Raw genomic sequence first — 22,850 nt, 5'->3', positions numbered from 1 at the left:
AACTTAAAATATGTCTGCTACAGACTCAGAACTAGACAATTACAGGTAGTTTAAAATGAGCCATAATCAAGGGGGTTCTTTGGCAAAATTATTAGTAAACCCCTACCTTGCCTACCTTGTGAGTACTCCTATGTTCTGACTATTGGCTAGTTTTTCCATTTCCTGATTCTAAGCTCTATATCCTTGGTCCCTATTTCTTAAGTTATACATTGAGTGTTGCTTGCAATTTTCTGGGTTTCTTTTTGGCAGTATCCACCCAAGTCACTCTTATTATGCCCCAGATGTGACAAACAGGGAGGACAGCCTGGCCTAACTCTTGCTCCTGTGGCAATGCTAAAAATGCAATGAAAGAAATGGCATATGGGTACATGATCAAATAAGGTGCAATCCTCTTTAATTTCACCTGATTACTGATGCTGAAGCTCAAGCTCCAATACTTTGGTCACCTGATATGAATAGCCAACTCATTGACAAAGACCCTGATGCTGGGGATGACTGAAGGCAAAAGGAGAAGAGGGAGGCAAAGGATGGATGGCATCATCAATTCAATGGACATGAACTAGGGCGAACTCCAGGAGACAGTGAGGGACAGGGGGGCCTGGTGTGTTGCAGTCCATGGCGTCGCAAAGAGTTGGACATGACAATGATTGAACAACAATAATTTAAAAAATATGTAAGTGATATTGGGCTGCCCTTTCCATAAGACAAAGTAAATCTGCTAACCAAGCAACTACTTTAAAATAGGTGCAGAGTCCTTTCAAGGAACTGAGAAAGGTCATAGCCTCTATGTGCTGAGGACTAAGCTTAACCTAGTACAAGATAAAAGCTGGAGGTGAGAGTGAGGCTATGTCTAGTTATTGACAAATGGTATTGGATAAGCTTCCCAACTGGCTCAGTGATAAAGAATCTGCATGCCAATGCAGGAAGTGTGAGAGATACAGGTTCCGTCCCTGGGTTGGGAAAATTCCCTAGGGTAGGAAATGGCAACCCAGTTCAGTATTCTTGCCTGGAAAATCCTATGGACAGAGGAGCCTGGTGGGCTACCGTCCATGGGGCTGCAAAAAGTTGGACACAACTGAATGACTAAGCACAGCAGGCAGTAAAGGTCAAATGATCACAACAATGAAAGTGCAACTCACAACACTGCCTTACAATGAACAGAAATGTTCTTGAACTCCTCTCTTTCCACGAATACCTGAAGTCTCCTCTCGTGCAATAATCTGTAATCATATGATTCATTCTGGAGTGTTTTATTGTATACATGCATTCTTTTTTTTGTAAATTAATTTATTTTAATTGGAGGCTAATTACTTTACAATATTGTAGTGGTTTTTGCCATACATTCACACGAATCAGCCATGGGTGTACATGTGTCCCCCATCCTGAACATCCCTCCCACCTTCCTCCCCATCCCATCCCTCAGGGTTGTCCCAGTGCACCGGCCTTGAGCACCCTGTCTCAGGCTTCAAACCTGGGCTGGCGATCTATTTCACATACGGTAATATACATGTTTCAATGCTATTCTCTCAAATCATCCCACCCTCGCCTTTTCCCAAGAGTCCAAAAGTCTGTTCTTTACATCTGTGTCTCTTTTGCTGTCTCGCATATAGGGTCATGGTTACCATCTTTCTAAATTCCATATATAGATATATATGTTCTTATTTAGTTATATTTGTATGGAAGTGAAAGTGTTAAGTGACTCAGTTGTGCCTGACTCTTTGCGACCCCGTGGACTGTAACCCGCCAGGCTCCTTTGTCCGTGAAATTCTCTAGGCAAGAATACTAGAGTGGGTTGCCATTCCCTTTTCCAGGGGATCTTCCTGACCCAGAGATGGAAGCCAGGTCTCCCACCTTGCAGACAGATTCTTTACCATATGAGCCACAAGCAGTTGACTACATTTGTATAGCTATATATAATTTATATAAGTATTTGGTTATATATATAACTAATTAAATATATGTGTTTAGTTACATGTGTATATATATATATGTATGTGCATAAACAAATAAATATACATATATGCATATACACAGATCCATTGATCATGTAAAGTGATTGAAATAGAAAGTGTTCGATACACTTAAGGTAATCTAGTTATGTCAATCACTCTGCTAACTACTTGACAGTGCAATTTCATTTAATAATTAACCTAGTGAATTAGGAACTTGTCTCACCATATTTCAAACAAGAAAACTGAGACCTTAGCGAGTAAGTAACTTGGATGAGGTCACCAAGATGCTGAGTGGGAGGGTTCTCAATTCAGGTTTTTGTCACTACAGGATCCTATTTCCCTGTCTTGTAAAACATAGTAAAAACTGTTGCTATATTAGCTCTAAGCTAGTGAAATCATATTAAGATTTTAATGTGATAGCATGGCTAAATCCATTAGAAGGATAATCAAGGAGCTATAAATGCAGTGGGTAAGAGCATCTAGCTTGGAGCAGGCTGATAGGATTTGCAACCTAGCCCACTAAGGGAAGCCACTCAACCCTCTATGTCTATACTGCCTCATCTTTAAAATGAAAACAATTATAGTATCTACTCAGAGGTTTGGGACAACTAAGTTCATATATGTCAAGTGTGTTAAGCAGTGCTTGGCTACAGGGCAAATGTTACAGAAGATCAGTGATTCTTCTTTTTCTTTCAAAATTTAATTAATTTTACTATCACCATTTTACCTGTAATATTTGCTGTGATACGTTTTCCTCAAAAACTTTTTTTTTCTTATTTTTCAAAGCACACTTTAATTTTCACAAAAAATCTGTTTTTATAGTGGACGCCTGTTAATGCTTTTGTGTTTGTTTTCAGCCTAGTATCTGCAGGAACTACCTCTCGGCAGCCTGCAGGGGCTCTCCCTCATCCACACAGCCAATCAGAGCCTGGCTCCTGCGGTGACAATGTGATTGTTCCCAGGGTATTACAGGATTAAGCACAGCCAATCAGTGCCCCTTTCAGAGAATCTACAGCTACTGAGATAATTATGCTTCCATTCTGAGTCATATACAATGGGTAGCATGTTAGCCTGGAGCTGCTGGGAGATCACTTTGAACCACATGAAAAGTCTATCTGAGAAGGAAGACACTGTAAGGAAAAGCAGAGTGAGAGATGGAGAAATGTGTCACTTGAACCACAGGTTCCAGAGGAATGGGGCTCACCTTCTGGACCTACCCCATTGTGTGGGTCAGTAAATTATCTAAGTTAGTGAGAGATAAGTTTATGCTATTTGCACACGAATCCTGATTAATTCACTGATATATTATTGGTAAGTCTATCTCTATAATGCTGGTACTCAGCTTATTATAATAGCATAAATAATTAATGAGTTTAAAATATTCCTTGAAATTGAAAGTGTTAGCCACTCAGTTGCATCTGGCTCTTTACAACTCCATGTACTGTATCCTGCTAGGCTCTTCTGTCCAGGGAATTCTCCAGACAGAATACTGGAGTGAGTTGCCATTCCCTTCTCCAGGAGATCTTCCTGACCCAGGGATCGAACCTAGGTCTTTCGCACTGCAGGCAGATTCTTTACTGTCTGAGCCACAAGGGAATCCCCACAGGTTCTTAAATATCAAGACATTAGAAATAAGCAGCCTTTGGTGTGCAACACTGTGAGCTACAAAGAATGGAAACAGGGATTTTCCTGTTAAATGGTTAAGAATCTGCCTTCCAGTACAGAGAATGCAGTTCAATCCCTGGTCGGGGAACTAAAACATCACAGGCCGCAGGTAACTAAGCCCGCCAATGTCACAGAGACCCAGAGCAGCCAAAACCAAACAGTAAATAGAAACCAACTGTCTAAGAAAGAAAAAAAAAAAGACAATCAATGACTTCAAATCCAAGCCCTACCACTCTGTGACCTTAGGCAAGTGATTTAACCTTTTTAGTTTCTCACTAATACAGAGACTAAAACAAAATGCTTATTAGAGGACTGCTGTGAGGATCAGATAGCACAATGAGAGCTCAAACACACCGATATGTAGTATTATATTGTATTGAGTCCATGTCTATATTAACAGAGAAAAAAGCATGATAAAGGAATTTTCTCATTCTGACACATCTATGTATGCTGCAAAGACCTTACAACTTTCTTCTATCTTTTGCTTTTTCATGCCAAGAAATAAAAAGTACAACTAACAGTATGACTGAAGAACACTTGGGAAATGCGCACAGAAGTTTGCATATAATTTCTAAAATTATACAATCAATTCTTGGTTACCCGCCAGAGCAACTGCGTAGCTTAATGTTCTGCTATCCTTTTCCTAGATCCAAGTCCTTGGCTCACCCCACACCTGCATTCTATAAATGCCTTTCACATCCTTTATCTCTTCCAGTCTCTATTACAACTTCATTACATGGGCAGGAATCATTACTCTGTTTTACAGATGAGAAACTGAAGCTCCAAGAGGTAAGTGATAGCTAATTAGAATGGCAGAAGTACAACATCTCAAACTACTTCACTGCTGATCCTTACCTCTGATTTATTAGAGTCACTGAGGTGCCCAGATTTTTACTTCCCTGCTCCTGGATTTTCGCTGGTCTGGCGTGGTTTACACTATACTGTAAGATCAGCTGTGACCACGCTTTGCCAGATCCCAGTCTGCCTGTGTACTCATCAAATCCTACGTGCTTAATATTATTTGGTACTGGCCCTGTGGTAATACCTAATCTGGAAAGTATTTGTTCCCAACAAGATAAGGGTATAGAATTTAAGCCAATAGTTACTTTTGTAACACCTCAGTTAATATTACGACATAACTTGGCCAGCTTTTCTTTATATTCAATATTACTTCTGTTCATACACCAGCAGGTAGGTAACTCATTTGCTGTCAGGGCTTCTGTTAGCAAACAGTACAACTTCTGTGCCTCAAATGCAGAAATGAGCTGGAAAAAGATGCTGAGAAGAAAGGACAATAAATGTGCAAACCGATACTTGAGTCATCTACAGGAACAAGACCCTACATGAGCTGTTTACCACATCATTTTGAGTGGCAGGAAATTTTCAGCGCTTAGACATTTCTATAGCCAAGTAAAATGTAATTCTCTTTTGTGAAATGCTGTATCTCTTCATTCTTTAGTGACTGGCCTAAGTTCCATCTCCTCTGAAAATTTAATTCTGACTAGTCAAGTCCACAGTGATTCCTTCTCTGAACTTGGAGACCCTGATTTCATACCAAGCTAACAATTCAAGAAAATATATGATCATTTTCCCAAGTTCATGTAACTCATCTCCCCTAGAAACTTTCACGTTGTTTGAAAGATATTTTTGTTTTGTCTTGTACTTTCACATTACTTACACATGTATATTGAAGTTTCCCAGCAAAAGTTCCTTGAGCTGTTGATATCCATTCTTCTGCTTTCTAATACAAGTGATAGTTAAACATTCACAGCCTATAGCTAAGAAGATTACATCCACATAGAAGGCCAGCATATTTACATGATACCAGAGACCAAGCATGATTTGTTCCACTTCTTCAAGCAAAGTACTCTACTACTCCAAGGAAAAAAAAACATTTTAATGTGAAGGCTATTTTCCTAATTTTCCAAAGATTCCTGCAGAACAGGAAAATGTCCGACTGGCTGTAGAGATATTTCACATTTGCACCGTGGTTAACAACATCAAGTTATTTTTACTGGATTTCTAGATTACAGGTATCAAACATAATGCTAAGTGCATTTAAGGGTAATGTTCCCCGGCAAGTTCAGGTCACAAGGTTATTTGACAATTCTCTCTTTTCTGCTTCCTGGGTAGGAAAAAGAATTACATTTTCCTTTTTGCCTCTGTTGACTTATCCTAAATATATTTCATTAGTCTTTCAGCTACGTGGTAGTTCTTTTGAAGGTCAAAGATTCCATTAAGAAACATCCACCTAGCTATAATTTCTGCTAATTAGACAAGGTTAGTCAAAGTCAAAACTACAATGAGGTACCAGTCAAACTGGTCATCATCAAAAAGTCTACAAATAATAAATGCTGGAGAGGATATGGAGAAGGGGGAACCCTCCTACACTGTGGTGTGAATGTAAATTGGTGCAGCCACTGTGGAGAGCATTATGGAGGTTCCTCAAAAAACTAAAAAACAGAGCTGCCATATGATCCAGCAACCTACTCCTGTGTATATACCCATACAAAACTATTATTCAAAAAGACAAATGCACCTCTATGTTAATAGCAGCACTATTTACAATAGCCAAGACGTGGAAGCAACCTAAGTGTCCATCAACAGATAAAGAAGAAAGTATATATTATACAATGGAATATTACTCAGCCATCAAAAAGAATACAATAATGCCTCTTATGGAAACATGGACAGGCACAGGAATTATCACACTAAGTGAAGTAAGTCAGAGACAGACAAATACCATATGATAATCACTTACATGTGGAATCTAAAACATGATAGAAACCAACATATCTGTGAAACAAAAACAGACTCACAGATAGAGAGAACAGAACTGTGGTTGCCAAAGTGGAAGGAAAGTAGGGGAAGGAAGGAATGGGAGTTTGGCATTAGGAGAGGCAAACTATTATATATACGATGGATAAACAAGGTCCTACTGCATAGCACAGAGAGCTATATTCAATATCCTGAGACAAATTATAATGGAAAATAATATGAAAAAATATATATATAAAAGTGAGTCACTTTACTGCTTAGAAGAAATTAACACAACATTGTAAATCAATTCTATTTCAATAAAATTTAAAGAAAGTTGCAGCCAATAGTAACTCAAAGCTTTGATAATGGATGGATTGTGCCAATTACAATGAAGAGTAGTCTAAGAACTAATTATCCAGGCAGTTTTTACATGCTTTTTTCCAATTTCTTTACCACCTTGTGTAATAACAGGTATCAAACAGATATTTATCTATGAATGTATTTGCCTTTTTAACTGGTTAAAAAGTCTCAACAAACTTAGAACTAGATGCTGCCTGAAAACCAAAAAGGAAGCACAACTAAGGGTTAAAGAATGGATGCTCAGACCATCTGAGTATAAACTCTGGCTTTGCCATTTACCAGCGTTGTGATTTTGGTGGGGGGTTCACTCCTTTTGCCTCAATGTCCTTGCCGGAAATCTAGATACAATAGTAAAATCTATCTTAAGGATTTTTGGGGTGAGAATTAAATAAACTCCAAAGCATGTTCATGAGGAACTCCTTCCTGAAGCACGCATGCAGTGAGCCATTTTCTCTACCCTGAGCGGCCCCACCACTTCTTTTTAAACTATCTCTCACTCTCCCTTTAAGAAGTAAATATTTATTAAGGAGAACTTAGTTTTAAGTAATGCAACACTGCCAAGGTAATCTACCCTAAAAAATCAGGATATATATAAGAAATTATACATGAAAGTTACCTAACACTGAATAAATAGAAATAATCTAAAGGATAACACTAGGGAAATGACTAAATAAAATATTATATACATGCTCTAAAGTCACATACAGGAAAATGGTATACAAAGAACTCAGTATATTAATAAATGTAATGTGATAACTAAAATATCAGTATCAAAAGGTTCTTGTGTCCATTTTAAGTTAAAAATGCTTAAAACATAAATAGGCATACAGTAAATCAAAGATTACTGTTAGTTAAGATCAAGTATTGCCATTATATCTATGTATAAATATTCATAAGTTTTTAGGAAATAAACCAATGATGAACAGTTTCTCTTTATTTCATTAACCTCAAATTTGTATTTCTCAATTTCTCTACATATAAGTTTCACCAGTAGATATTTTTGTCTCCATTTCCTTTACTTCTCAACCCACCTCAATCAATTTGTGCCCCTACTCTGGTGGGGCAATTTGCCATGAGCATTTATCAATTTAAATTTCACGACTGAATTAATAATGTAACACTTAATGAGGAAATCATTATCACTTCTGAATAGGAGATATTACCTTCATGAGAGATTTCCTTCCAAGGATTCGGTGGATACATGAAAGCTGCATTCTGGATTTGGTCGTGAATGTCCTCATCTTCATTAAATGGGAACGTGCCACTTAAGCTTACATAGATGATAACCCCAACAGACCACATGTCTAGAGAGCGATTGTAGCCCTTGTTCCTTAGAACCTCAGGAGCCAGGTAAGCTGGGGTACCCACCACTGACCTCCGGAAAGACTTCTCTCCAATGATCCGGGCAAAACCAAAATCACAAAGTTTCACCTGTTGATAATAATGGTTTGAAGATACGGTCAGGTCACAAATTTGTGGGTCTGTCTGTCTTGGTCCACAACAGCTAAAAAACAACTATAATGGTTTATATATATTGTATGGATTTCTCATGGTAGAACTAATAGCTATTTTCCATTTTATGTACTTGAGGATAGCAATTTATGAAAAGACACAAAAGTACATTTTTATTCATAAAAATATCATCTGAACACTTTTCCATCCTCCTCCCTAGAACTGAGAGACAAAGGTGAAAATATGTATACATAAAAGTAGGTTATTCTGTTTTACAAGGCAGGAAAACTTCATGCAAAGTGATGGATTTAACTCAAGGACTTATTATAAATAAAGGTTGAAGGATAAGCACATGCCATCATCCACAATATCCTAAAAATTAGCTCTGCACGGACAGGAAGCCAGGATCCGAGGGCATCATGAAAGCAAGACAGAACAGCCACCGTGGTCAGGTCACTTCAGATACGAGGGTCTCTGGAAAGAGATCCAGTTGTTTTGCATTCTCTGATTTGAGGAAAAGAAGAAACTTCCGTCTTCATCCCTGGGAACAACACTGAACTGCAATATCCTGCCTAACATTAGACAGCTGGTAGCATCCCTGGGCCTCTGAAGTTGTCTCCCTCTCAGGCCAGTGCTCCCAGCACTGACCTAGTGCTGTCTGTCCTCCAGGATGTCCAGACCACAGCAGCAGAAGCAGAAGGAGAGGCCTGGTGTGCTAGATTACAAAGGCAGGCTGGACTGAGATGCAGAACGACAAAGGCAGTCCCCATAATACAAGACGGTAACAAACGGATGACAACAGGCAGTGAAAGTTTTGAGGAGAAAGGGTGACAGATGCAGCAAGGGAGCCAGTGATGCTGTCGGCTGCCTTTTTGCTGAGAGAGGCTTTCATACTTGCCTGAGGGAAAGGATCAGCTGATGCTAGCAACACGTTTTCTGGTTTGAGGTCACAATGAACAATATTTTTAAAGTGTAGATGCCGCAAAGCCACAAGTATCTATAAAGGAGAAAATCATCAGCATCAGCTTATTTTAATCTGAAAGGTTGTTTCAAAATGTTCTCTACTAGGACATAAATTTAGAGGGTCAAGAGAAAACTCAAAATGAACAGTGACATTTCTTTATGCTTCAGACCCTGACATAAGCTAGCATGTTTCTAAGGAAACTTTACTGGAAAAAGTACTATATTATGGTAACCAGATGGCAACCAAAACAGGTAAAGATAAAAGAATTCAATGATATCTAATAGGATACACACTCCTGAATATTTGCAAAGATTCAGGACTCAGCCACTGTGCATTTTAAAATTTCATGAGCAGTTTTAATACCTGGGCCTGTACACACATTACTCATTTGGTACTGGCCTAAACCCTGACTACTATAGATATAAATTAGATAATACAATAAGCCTTTTCAACTTTTTTTTTTTTTTTTTTTAGTGTAATTCAGACTCTGGAGGTAGGGCCTAAACAACAGGGCTAGAAAGCTCTAGTTAAACAGTGATAACATCTGATATTAAATAGTACCTTTTTTATTTCCTGATTCTAATTGATTTCTTACCTGAGTAATTAAAAACTTCGTTATGTGCTCTGGCAACCTGCCCTTTTCACTTGACAAGATCATCTCCAGCATGTCTCCATGGAGTTTTTCCATAACAACAAACACTCTTTCAGGCGTCTCAAACATACACTCCAAATTTACAACACCAGGGTGATGAAGGTTCTATTAAAGATAAATAAAGCACTTGAAGAAAATGAGTTTTTTGATACTGTTTGGCAAGCTCACTGATTATACAAAACTGTTCAAGCTTAAAGCTATGGAGAAACCCACACTTAAGATTTTTAACACCTCTAAATTCCACATGTGCTGCCTTGTATTTTTGAAATTCTAATGCCTCCAAAAAATACATCTTGACTTTCTGTGCACAGTGAATATTTTTTTCTATGCTATACATCAAAATTCCAGCCCAGTGAATTGCTAATTAGGTTTTAATTAGAATATCATATTGAAAAATCTGTAGTTTCTTAGGATCATCTCCAATATTAAGTATACTGTCCTAAATAAGTTTACTAGGCCATCCATACACACTTGATAGAAATTTAATGTAGACAAGATGAAATACGTTCATGGAGTGCATCTGACTGCACTGATGAAGCACATTAATCAAAACCTTTTGGAGCTGCTGCCCTCTTGGAGGCTGCTCTAGTTTGCTATAAAAGCTCTTACACAAGAGTAAAGATACCCGTGAAAACAGCAAATATTATTGAGCCCCTGTTTTGTTCAGGACATCATGCTATGTGGTAGTGCTTCATAGTTCTCAAGCACTCAATAAATATTTCCACAATAAACTAATGGCCAGTAATGATAGGCTGCATTTGGCTTGACATGTTAATTGTCACACATGTCAAGTAAAATTACTCTTAACATTAGATGGGCCCTTGTAATGATGCTTAACTCTGAATGTTGGTCTGGGGTCGTCAACAAAAGCCTTTGATCATTTGACCTTTTTTTTTTTTCCTGCACACAACAAAAAATCCTAACATTAAAAGAACTATTGCATATTCCACTAATATTTTAATGAAAAATGGGAAAAAAACAATCATCTTGAATAAAAATTACTGAAAGGAAAAAAAAAACCACAGACTGTCTTAAATGTGTTAACAGTTGAGCACAGGGAAGAAAATAAATCCTTTATTCCAAGGGAAAAAATCTTAGTCAGCCATAAAATTAAATGCAAAATGAAATTTTCACAAATTATTGGCAACCTGCAATGGCTCGGTCTTCAGACCTCACAGACAGATGCTGGTGGTGAACAGTGGGGGGGACGTGAGTGTATCCACACCATCACTGCCCTCCATGTAACTCCTCAGTACAGAGCCTGGCACTGACTCAACATGGACATGCGCTATGGTTGGCAGTAGCTCCCAGGATGAGAACCTGCCTCGCTGGATGAGAACCCCGTCCACTACTCTGGCAATTCTGCTCGCTGCCTTAGACATCAGATGAGACTTTAATATGTGCTTATTTAATTTGTATTTTCCCAGAATGTTCAGACCAAAAGTATAAAATGAATTAATGAGATTGTTTTCTGTCAACGATTTCCCCATGGACTCTGAAGGACTCTATAAATGTCCTCTAATAGCTTCGATTCTCCTCTAATAGTCCTCTAATAGGACTTTGAATATACTTAGGTATGTATTTTAGGAAATACAGTATATTCAATGAATTTGTTGAATTAAAGGTCACGTGAATTCAACTGGTAAAAGAAATATGTCTCGGAAAAGTTTCAGCTCCTACATTCGTTGTACTTGGTCCTTGATCTTTCACATACAAAACCTTTACATTTTACAGGTTTGCTAAAGAGTATATTGAATGGTACCTGAAAAACCTTTCCAATAGCAAAATGACTTTATTTTTTCTGCATAGCTGATATATAATAAGTTGATACTTTTTGAGTTCATTATGTATGGTTGAGACAAAGCCATTACAGATGCCTACTCAAAAGCTATAGGTTTTTGCACTCAATAAAATGACCAAACTTGCTTTTACATTCGACAATAACAAAAGAAAGCAGAATATACAGAATCATGTTCATTAACAAAAATCTCTATACTGATGAGAAGTTAATTTACTGAGCCTAGAGAAGATATTTGAAGACTAGAGAGGGAAAAAAAATAGTTACTATTTTGTATCATGTATCATTCATATTACCTTTTTAACACCTTAAGATCAACTCTAAGATGAGCTTTAATCAAAGTAGCTGATGTGACTTGTTCACAATTTTAACTTTTTATAGAAACTATGAAATAGTTTTTCAAAATTTTCCTTTTAAAGTCTAAAATAAATTAATTAACTTAAAAATGGTTTGATGATTATAACATCAACTATGGCATAGTAGTGTTCAGAAAGAACTTTTGTTAACTTCTCAGGCCTAGCTCAGGGATTTGAATAATAAATTTCATGGCATAGTAAGCTACTACAGGACTTTGTGGCCATCTGTTTGTTAAATTTAAGAAAACTAATTTTCAGGAAATGAAACATTTGGTCAAATATAGGAAAGAATACTGTCCATTCACACATTACAGATTGATGACATATCCATGGGGTGAATATGAGATATTTTGAAGTCTGGGAGGAAATGCCATTTGGAGATCAAAACAAAAATTTTCTGACTCAAACTGCCTAGAGAGTTCTTATATAATTAATGGAAGCTAGTCATTAAAAGCGAAAGATTTTATAAAAGCAGTAATAAAGCAGTAATACTTTATAAATAACATTCAATTAAAAATTTTAGTTTATACATGCATTCTATTTTATATTATGCATTTTAGATTTGCATTGAGGGTTATTTTACTTTAATCTTTAATTCCAATGGTGTTGCTTTATTATAAACCTAACATTGTGAATTCATTCCAAACATCTAGCTGTGATATATTAATGTCATGTTTTCCCCTTCTTCTACCTTCAGGATTATTATACTCAAACATATGAGAGGTAGGAAAGAGAAAAATTAGATTCAAGATATCTATTCAACAGGTTATTTAAGAGTCAGCCTTAATGCGGGAACTTCTAACTACTTTTCTATCAAACGACTAAGTGATTTAGGTCATACTGAGACAGAAAGGAAGAAAATTCAAAGTGAAGAATCCAGGGTCTAAGTTCTAAATGGCATACGGAGCAGACGGAATACACCAGCACAGCGGTGTGCAGCAGCGAGGATGGGAAAGTGAGGCAGAGCAGCATGGCAGTGGCTCTGTTGATGGTCACTCCTGAAGTGAAAGAACACACCCTCTTATACACTTTCTAATTACAGTCTTTTAAAGTTTAGGCTTCACTTACTGACCCTAGAAACCACAATCACTTAATAACTTATGAAGAGGATACAGCATGGAACAATACCTTGATAGTTGCTAAAAAGTCAGTGTAGAGAGGAGATGATTATAAGAAGACGTGTGAAAGATAATACCCAAATTAACGTGGTAAACTCAGCCATCTCACCTAAATTCTCTCTTTACTTTGATAACCAGAAATTTAAAGTGGAAGAAAAGAAAATTTCCTTTTGTCTTTCACCTAAAGGAAGTTTGAAGTATGAAGCCCACACTTACGCCTTCTCATCTGTCCTCTCCTATCTTCCTAGGTGGCTCTAGTGGTAAAGAACCCGCCTGCCAATGCAGCAGATTGTAGAAATGCAGGTTCAATCCCTGGGTCAGGAAGATCCCCTGGAGGAGGACATGGCAACTCACTCTAGTACTCTTGCCTGGAGAATCCCATGGACAGAGGAGCCTGGTGGGTTATAGTTCACAGGGTCACAGAGAGTCGGACATGACTGAGGCAACTTAGCATGAAGTATGCACCCATCTTCCCTCATGGGCTTCCCTGACGGCTCAATGAGAAAGAATCTGCCTGTCAATTTAGGAGACACGGGTTAGATCCCTGGGTCAGGAAGCTCCCCTGCAGAAGGAATGGCAACCCACTCCAGTATTCTTGCCTGGAGAAACCCAGGGACGGATGATCGTGGTGGGCTACAGTTCGTGAGTTGCAAAAGAGTTGGGCGTGACTTAGTGACTAAACAACAACATCATCTTCACTCATGCTGTATTTTTAAACTTCAGTGATGACAGAGGAGCTTCTACTCTGATGTCAACAGGTGAGGGCTGTGTTACACCACACGAGAGCCCTCCTCACTTAACATGGGGTGGGGATCATTTGGTTGTTGCATGCAAATGTGTCCTTATTTCATGTTCGGTTGACAAAAGCCTACAATTTATAAACAGTGTCATACTCTAGTAGTTATCTTTTAGGAGGTAACATTTTGGGAATGCACATTGATAATATCTCAGAACCAATAAAGCTAACATATAATGTCAGAGGAATAAATGCACCAATATTACTTCAGTAAGACCAGATGTGACAATCTACCCTCCTGTGAATCACTGGCTGACATTTAGATCAGTGGAGTCATAACCAAATTTAACCTATTAGACTCTGTGAACTTAGAAGTGACCTGATCATTCCAGAAAAACTATTTGCATATACCATCCATTAGAACTTGCAATGTAATATTATATTTTTGTGTGGCATTAATTAGCTCAGATTGACCCTGGTTAAAATAGTTCAAAATTTTGTGGAAGAAATAAGTTGAAGCATCTCCATTGGCTGTTAATACAATACATATATTGTGTCCAGATATCAAGAAGGGGAGTCAGCTTTTAGATGGCTAGCTTACAATGCACAATTTACCATTATTTTTTCCATTTTAAGTTAGCTACACGTTCTGTACATCCTATTAAGTAACACTGGCCCAAGAAAAATCTTTTAAAGAATCAGTTCAATATTTGCATAGAAGAAAAAAAAATCAGGTGAGGCCTGATATGTAATTCCTGTATTCACATATATCCATAAACCTATCTACAACCCTCTCAATCATTCTGAACTTCATCTTTTCTGGAACTGCTTTAATCTAGCTTTAGATTTCAAGGCCATGCAGACACATGATAAATGGAATGAGTTCTCTCCTTTCCTTATATAAGGAGAAGAGACTGAATGCAGAGAGAGAGGAGTATGCAAAAAACATACTTAAAAAACCCTCCCATCACCTCTCATGTTTCTAGCCTTTTCACCAGGTAGAATTAGTATAAAAATATGTACTGTTTTCTACTCATCACCAGGAATCTTTCAGGGGGTATGAATGGGAAATCTAAAAAGCAAAATCTAGATTCCTAAACCCACCATTGGACTCATACACTGAGGTTCCACTGGCACTGTCTGCATATGACTGAAGTTGTCACTATAATTTTGGAGAGTTGAGGGAGTGACTTCTACCAAATCAAAGGCCCTTACACAGCAAGAATACTGTACACATCCAGGTATCTACCCCCAAACCCCTGACCAACGCCAGAGTTTCAATCTGAATTTAGGCAAAAGGATGCACTATTTGAGAATAAGAACAAAGGCTTAAAAGACAAAAAATCAGTAACTGATTGTAACTTTAAAAAAAAAAGTCAGTGTTAGTAAATATTCCACGCATAAAGTGTGGCCCTCTTTCCTCCATGCCATTACTCAGTTTGTGTTTAGTGAAAAGGCATAAATTAAAAGAATGGCATGTTAAAATGAGGGAGTTGGAATTTGTAGATCAAGGTGTGTTTACTGCACATAAAAGTTAAAAATTGGATCAAACGGCTGAACTTTTTTTCTATTTGCTACAAATGAATGGCAATAGACACACACCTGGAACACTTTTATTTCCTGCTAACCTACCTGGCTGGAAACATGAACACATGAATACAATCTCATCCCCATGTTAGATTTAAAGTGTAACTTTTAACGAAGTCTATCACTGTAACCCAATTACTATACTTAGATGGCACCACTCCAGAAAGCATAACATTCTACTATGAGGTTAAATGACCTGTACAGACACATAATCTACCTGAAGTCTTAGTACTGGGTACTGGGACCTGGAGTGAGCATACCAGGTGTATGGACAGAGTCAGAGGACAGAAAGTCACGTGCAAAAAAGTCAGACAGTGTTATCTTACACTGTATAAGGACTTTGTGGCACTTAGATGGCATATTATCAAAATTGAACAGGTTCTTAATTATGGGGCATCTCAGAATCTTTATGTGGAAGACTATTCACTTCCAAGATGTAGATGACCTGGATGTAGTATGCAGTATTTTCTAAGCTTTCTTTTTGAGCACATCTTAATCCTCACCTTCTTCCATGAAGGAACTCAGAAGACATGATCTTCCAAAAATACGTTGGGGAACACTGATTTTAAAAAACACTTTAGGGTCTTCTCTGGTGGTCCAGAGGCTGACTCTGCACTCTCAATGCAGGGGGACTGGGTTCAAACCCTAGTCAGGGAACTAGATCCCACATGCCGCAACTAAGAGAACGCATGCCGCAACTAAAGATCCTGCATGCCATGATGAAGACCTAAGATCCTGTGTGCCAAAAATAAACCAAATAAGCAATAAATAAAATAGACCTGGTGCAGCCAAATAAATAAACAAAACTAAATATTAAAACATTAAAAACACTTTATATATTATTTAATTCAAACCCCGTAAAACATTCCTGTGAAGCAAGCACATCGAGTCAGATGAATTCTAATCCATAATTAAGGAAACCAAGACTAAAAGAAATTCAAGAAAAAACTGAAAAGCTCTGACTGGAACCTGGCCATCTGACACTAAGTTTTCATTATGACTAAATTGTTATGGAACACAATATCTAGTCAGAAAATTTTTCAAGTTTGTTTTCTTTTTATTATAATAGATTTTAAAAAGTTTTTTCTTCTATTTTAGACACATATATACATAATTTACAGACTATTTTTTCAGAGCATGCAGAAGATAACAAGACCACTTTAGAGCTGTAAAACATGTCTTCAAAAGAAACAACTTCATGAAAATTGTTCACATAGTAATATAAAAAAGAAAAAATATTTGAAGAAATATGAACATATAAGGTGAAACAACAGAAGTATAAACTTTTTATTAAACATAAAAGATAAAGTACTTTTTGAATATTTTTCTCCTGAGAAAGAAAAGTTGACTCCTTCATGCTTTAAATAAAATCACCAGTTTCTGCAAATTTTCATTTTCCCATTCATGCTTAGCAATATTATTCTCTGGTTTCCTGTTATGATTATCTCTTTCCACCTACTCTTGATCGTCTTTTTAGACTAAGAGAACAAAGCCAGGTATTTACAAGACACATATTTAATCTTGTTCTGGGAAGATAAATTACCATGTTTTGTAGTCAAAAAGGAATGAAGGTAAAGTATACTTTATTATCTTACTGGCAAGCTTTGCAATTCTATACCACTCTGTTTCCTTCAGCTGTGGCAATATAATTTGCTCAACAAATATTTACCGAGTGTTTACTAGGGGCCAGGCATATGTTAATATATTTTCAGCTGTACCTCAGGTTTTGAGTCAACCATGCTCTTTGTTAACACTAAATTGTATGTCTCTACGTTCTCTATTTAAGAAATTCAATATCAAGTTATTTGAAATTATTCCTAGGAGCTAGACAAGTGGCGTCAATACTATTAATAGTAAGATAAGTATGGAATCTTTACTATATGCCAGGCACTAAGAAGTTCAACAAATTATCATACTCAATTCTTATAACATCTGTACAAAGTTTTATGGATAAGGAAATTGAGACTCAGAGAATCTAAGTAACTTATCCAAGCTCCTAAGACTCTTACGCCTGATGTGCGAACCCTGGCAGTCTAAGCCCAGAAGCTATGCTCTTTAAACATTATGCTGCCTATTACCTTAGTATTTTTCTTGGACTCAAATCCATTTAGAACCAGTGCTGCCTGTTCTAACTAGTATGTATCAGGGGCTATGTTACTTAAGCCTCCTCATCTTACTCTCACAACCCAACTGAGCATGTTCTCTGCATTTCTGAATGCTGCCTCATCAGTCTTCTCACCACAGCGTCCCCTATACCTGTTATGACATCCACATTGACAATTTGGATTCCTTGCCTTCCTGACTGATAAAATTTCTTTCCTATAGCTTAACCTGTTTTTAAGCTGGTGTACCACCCCCACCCCCATCCCAGTGTTGTTCTGTGTTACCAATTCCACTCCTGATCTTGAAGTTTAATTGCCTTTAAAGGTATCACTCTGACATACTGTCTGGTTTCTTTCACACCCAATGCCCAATCTTCCTCCCAGGGCTAAGCTTTAGAGGTAGCTGTAACATCTGGAACGATGAGCAGCCCATCTACAAACTCTTCTTTCTCATAAAACATCATAGTTTTCTAATTGGAGCCTAAAATTTAATTACTTATTTATACAGAATGGGGGCATTTTGACTGTTAAAACTAGCTTTGATTATTGTAACTAGTAGAACCTCCAAAAAAGTTTTATTGCATTTAACCTTTTTTTCTCTATGTCATCCCTCAATACTGATCTGATCATAATAATTTTTTGAAAATATTTCAATAATTCAATCACCCAAGCATAATAAAATCCAGTTGACTTGGCACGATACCTACAGTTCTCCATAAACTCTCACAAAAGCCATTTCCTAGTCTCACCTACGGAGAAGGCAATGGCACCCCACTCCAGTACGCTTGCCTGGAAAATTCCATGGATGGAAGAGCCTGGTAGGCTGCAGTCCATGGGGTTGCTAGAGTCGGGCACGACTGAGCGAATTCACTTTCACTTTTCACTTTCATGCATTGGAGAAGGAAATGGCAGCCCACTCCAGTCTTCTTGCCTGGAGAATCCCAGGGACGGGGGAGCCTGGTGGGCTGCCGTCTATGGGGTCGCACAGAGTCGGACACGACTGAAGCGACTTAGCAGCAGCAGCAGCAGCTGTCTCACCTAAGTGTACTCTGTCCTTTCACAGCAGTCTCTAAACTAAGGGAGGCAAACTCTTGGGGAAATGGAAGATTAAGAGATAAGTGAGCAGAGGGATAGTGTTAAGGAAAATTTGCTTTGTTTATATTTGTACCCCCTACTACCTGGAACATGGGAAGTACTCAATAATTATATTTTGAATGAATGAATCTTAACAATCCATAAATAATTTTCTAATACAGATCTATTTGAGAAAATCTCCATATTCTTCAAATTCTCAATCCCCAAGTTGCCTTTCACAATAGTTTTTCCCCCACTTTTCAAAAGGAAGGTATGCTTCTTATACATTCAAAACACTATTAAAGTACCTTGCCATGGGGAAGAAAATTGTCTAGGAAAAAAATAAAGGGAAATTTTGAAATATTGTGTTGGTATGAACAGAATAACTCTAATAACCTGGAACTCAATTCTTTGGCAACTTAGCTTCTAATGCATGCTCTCACCAGAAGCAGAGAAGCATTTAATGGATCTATTAATAGAGAGAATTAAAAGAGGATGAATTTCTGAAGATAAATCACTTGAACTGTTTCTATCTTATTTTGGGGGGGGTGGCGCTTCCAACTTGGCTTCTACAATTTAACAAAAGGAATAAAATTGCTGAACTGTTTAATTTAAACAAAAAAATAATAATCATCTAAAAATTCATTAACTGTATTAAAAAAATAAACTTCATTAAATAATGTGCTTTCAGTAACATTTCATTTTTTATGATAACAAGCATAGATCAAACTTTGCAGAATATTTATCTTGCTAGACAAAGGTTTTACAAATAACTGTAATGATAAATGAATTCAGGAGAATGCTTTAAACATTCAGTGTTATAATCAAGAAATTTAAATATATACAATGATTTTTATTGTAAATAAATATGAAAGGAGGATCAATAAAAGACTTTAAAGTATAAAAATATATAACGTTGGAATATATTTCTGTGGTAAAAGTATAATGTAGTCAAAGAAAACAAAAAATACTGTAAAATATGCTGCTATTGCTTAAAAAGCCTATGCATGTATTTTTAAATGACTGTTTAAAGATATAAAATGTTTCTGATATTTAGATTGTAATGCATATATTTAAATGAGTTATACAAAAGCTTTATTTTCAAATACCAGTATTTTCACTATAGTACAAAATTAATTCTTTGGACTTCTGACAAAATAGTTCTAGCTATCAACTTAAAAATATACAAAGATACAAAGATTTTTAGAATTCTTTCTGAGAATTCTAAAAGTGTTTAGAATTTGAAGAATTTTTAGAATTATTTTTTCAAACCACATGAAGTGATTTGAAGCCACTCTTTTAAAATGATCTAGTTTTCTACTTATATTTCATAGTGTATTTATTTTATTAAGGTGGCCCCTCAGCCTAATAACCCCTTCCAACATTTGTTTGATCACCAAAAATCATGACTCTTTCAAGATTTCAGCAATGCTATATTTCTCTTTGAAAATCTCCCTCATTCCAGTACCCTAACCTCTGTCATAACCCATGACTTCTTACACTATGTTCTATGTTTCCACAGCTATCCTGACTTGCAGTTACTTGTATCTGTCTGTCCAAATATATGATAAATATTCTAAAAGGTTTCACTCACTGTTATACAACCTAATAAATTGCTTTGTATCAAAGAAGGAAGGGCTTCAAGAGCACTGTTGAATGACTTAATATTTTTATTAATTGAAGGAAATTAATTGAAGTTCCTTCAAAACTGGAAAAATGATAGCAAAATGGATAAAATTAGAGAATAACTTGCAGGGAAAGACATTAGGAATAATCGCTTGGTTTTTGGCTACTTGGTTTGGATAAGACTGGCACAGCAAAGTGGAGATGTCCTAACACCAGAAATAGGAGACTGAAGTGTCTGTGAAAGAACAGAGCTCACGAGATAAATTAAGGAAATAACCTGAGAAATAATGACAGATGCGTCTCTTAAAGTGGATGAGCTCACTCTGGGAATGAGTCCCAGGTTAGCATAAACCATTCAGATGAAGGGAAGAAGGTCAGTAAGAAGAACAGAACTGGCAGAGCTGGCAGGGAAGGTGACATGGGGCCTGATGCGTGCAGGGATGAAGTGATCAATGCTGTTGAAGCTCTGAGACTAGTCAAGTTGGGTAAAGACTGAAAAAGAGCCCAAGGGACATAGTTGGGCAGAGGGAGACGAGAGGAGTATGGCAAACGTTCCTTACACTGTAAAAAGGTGTGGAAACCAAAGACAGACATTTATGAATAAGGATGGAAAGAAGCATAGAGCACAAATTTAAAGTATGCCAATATAAAATGTCCTGTAGCCACAAGAGATGGCCTAGACAAATCAAGAACACAGTTTGTTGTTGCCATTCTTTTGTTTTAAAGAGATGCTTCAATGGGAAGAAGAGTGCCTCACAATAGAGAATTAAGAATGATGGTGGAATTTTAGGAGATAAGTACAAGGGGATATACTTAATCTATGGCCTGTAAAATTCTTACATATCTTTTCCTACATTCTGTATTCAGCACCTTTAGTATTCCAACATGCTTTAATATAATGTATCATAAACACAAGCTCTAGTATTGTTCCTTAGAAAAAAATAAGCTGATATTTAAGATAAAGACAAACAGTATATCAGTTAGAATTATATATATTCATTAGCATTATCCTAAAGCTTTTGTGCATTGTGATATTATGTGAGAAAATAAAAATGACTTTAGACTGAACAAGCCTATGTTGATAACTTAAATTGTACTAAATATATCATGCCAGTATCACTTACTTTAGATTGTAAGTTTCTAAGCTTTCTAAGATTAATTGCATCTTCTTACAAAAGTCAGTTTTCTGTGATATCCCCAATAATCATAAATTATCTTTTTATCCCTATTTTGTTAACATGAATAGAAAAAAAATAAAAATTTCAGATTTACCTTTTTAAAAAATCAAGATACAACTTATAAAATCATACTATAAGATCTCTTGGGAATTTTTGAATGAAGTTTAACATCTACATTAATTTATCATCCTTCTGAAATATGATAATAATAATGAAGCATTTAGAGATAATGAAAACAGCTATTTGAAATGATGTAAATCAGGGATAACTATGCCTAAGATGTCACACTTGCCTTAATTTTTCAATTGTTCAAAGATATCTACAGAGCATAGCTTTCTAATGACTAAATCAGCCTCTCGAAAGCCTTCGCCCAGTAAAGATGATGAACGAGAAAAAGAAAGGAGAAGCCTACTTTTCATACATACATTTTTACAACTTTGAAGTCCTCTACAAGCTAAGAAGCTAATTTTAGTCCTTGACTGAGTCAATAGTTTCTTTAGAATTTGCAAGGTAAAACTCAGTAAAATAGAACTTTCGCTTATGAACTAGAGCTATTTGGTTACTAGAAATACAGCTCCTATTAGAGAGGCAGGGTAAACACATAATTCGTTCAAATTAGTTACCAGTTTCCAAAGAAGTTTGCTTCGTGGTTGCTTCAAATCATAACACATGAGCTTTCCTGGTTATCTATCTTTGGGCATCACTAGGCATTCATGTCTCTTCATTGATTAACTGTATTTCAACCCATTATGTTTGGCTTTATTTTTGAAGCTCAACTCGTCATAATTTTAACAAGTAGAAATTTCTTCCAGCTGGCTATATCCTCTTAAATGATCCCTTTACTATTTTATTGAAATAAAATTATAAATACTAAAAAAAAAAACCAGAAACAAATCAGAGTTCAACGACAATAACAAAACTAACAGAACTACATGAGAATTTTCTCCTATTAGCCATTTCCACCCCACTTGGTCCTCTCCAGAGAATCTCAGAAGGAAGAACAGGATGGGGCAGAATTAGTCACGACTTCAGGTATAAGCATAAACCAGGAAACTAGCTTTCATAAGCGAGAGACCACGGGCAGAGGATACCAAATACTTCTGTGTATCACTTTTATATCCAGAGGGAGAGGATTCTGCTCCCTAAGATTAGGAAAAGAAAACCTTCTGCACCATTCGGCTGATTTCAATCATGGTACTTTTTCTGAACATATCAGGTAGTGAGTCAGAATCCTCCCCTCATCTCTCTACTTATTACCATATTTTCTTTTCAGGTTTAAAAAATGAATTATTTATTTTTATAAGAAATATAAAACAGGGCAATGAGGGCTTTCAAAGAACAAACAATCCTTCTTAACTAACCAATTAACCATTAATAGCAAACAGAGTCCAGACATTTGCTTCCTGGTCAGATACTATGACTTCTTATGTGACAGGATGATGTCTCTGTACAGTTTTAATTCAACAAGCA

At 36.7% G+C, this 22,850-nt stretch overlaps 1 protein-coding gene across 3 annotated transcripts in view; it reads right to left on the bottom strand.

Annotated features, from left to right (window-relative positions):
• PRKD1 (protein kinase D1) overlaps positions 1–22,850 on the bottom strand; it is a 335,787-nt gene that overhangs the window by 14,967 nt on the left and 297,970 nt on the right. For all 3 annotated transcript variants that reach the window (XM_043434656.1, XM_043434657.1, XM_043434658.1), the window contains 3 exons: positions 9,749–9,910; positions 9,088–9,186; positions 7,901–8,168 (listed from right to left, as the gene is read on the bottom strand). In XM_043434656.1, coding sequence (XP_043290591.1) covers positions 7,901–8,168; positions 9,088–9,186; positions 9,749–9,910 — 529 coding nt within the window. The remainder of the gene's footprint in view (positions 1–7,900; positions 8,169–9,087; positions 9,187–9,748; positions 9,911–22,850) is intronic.

This window comes from Cervus canadensis, chromosome 17 (genome assembly GCF_019320065.1).
Source record: "Cervus canadensis isolate Bull #8, Minnesota chromosome 17, ASM1932006v1, whole genome shotgun sequence".
In the NCBI taxonomy this organism is placed as follows: Eukaryota; Metazoa; Chordata; class Mammalia; order Artiodactyla; family Cervidae; genus Cervus; species Cervus canadensis.
The sequence above is the reverse complement of the archived record's forward strand: the minus strand, read 5'-3'. Positions and strand labels throughout refer to the sequence as shown.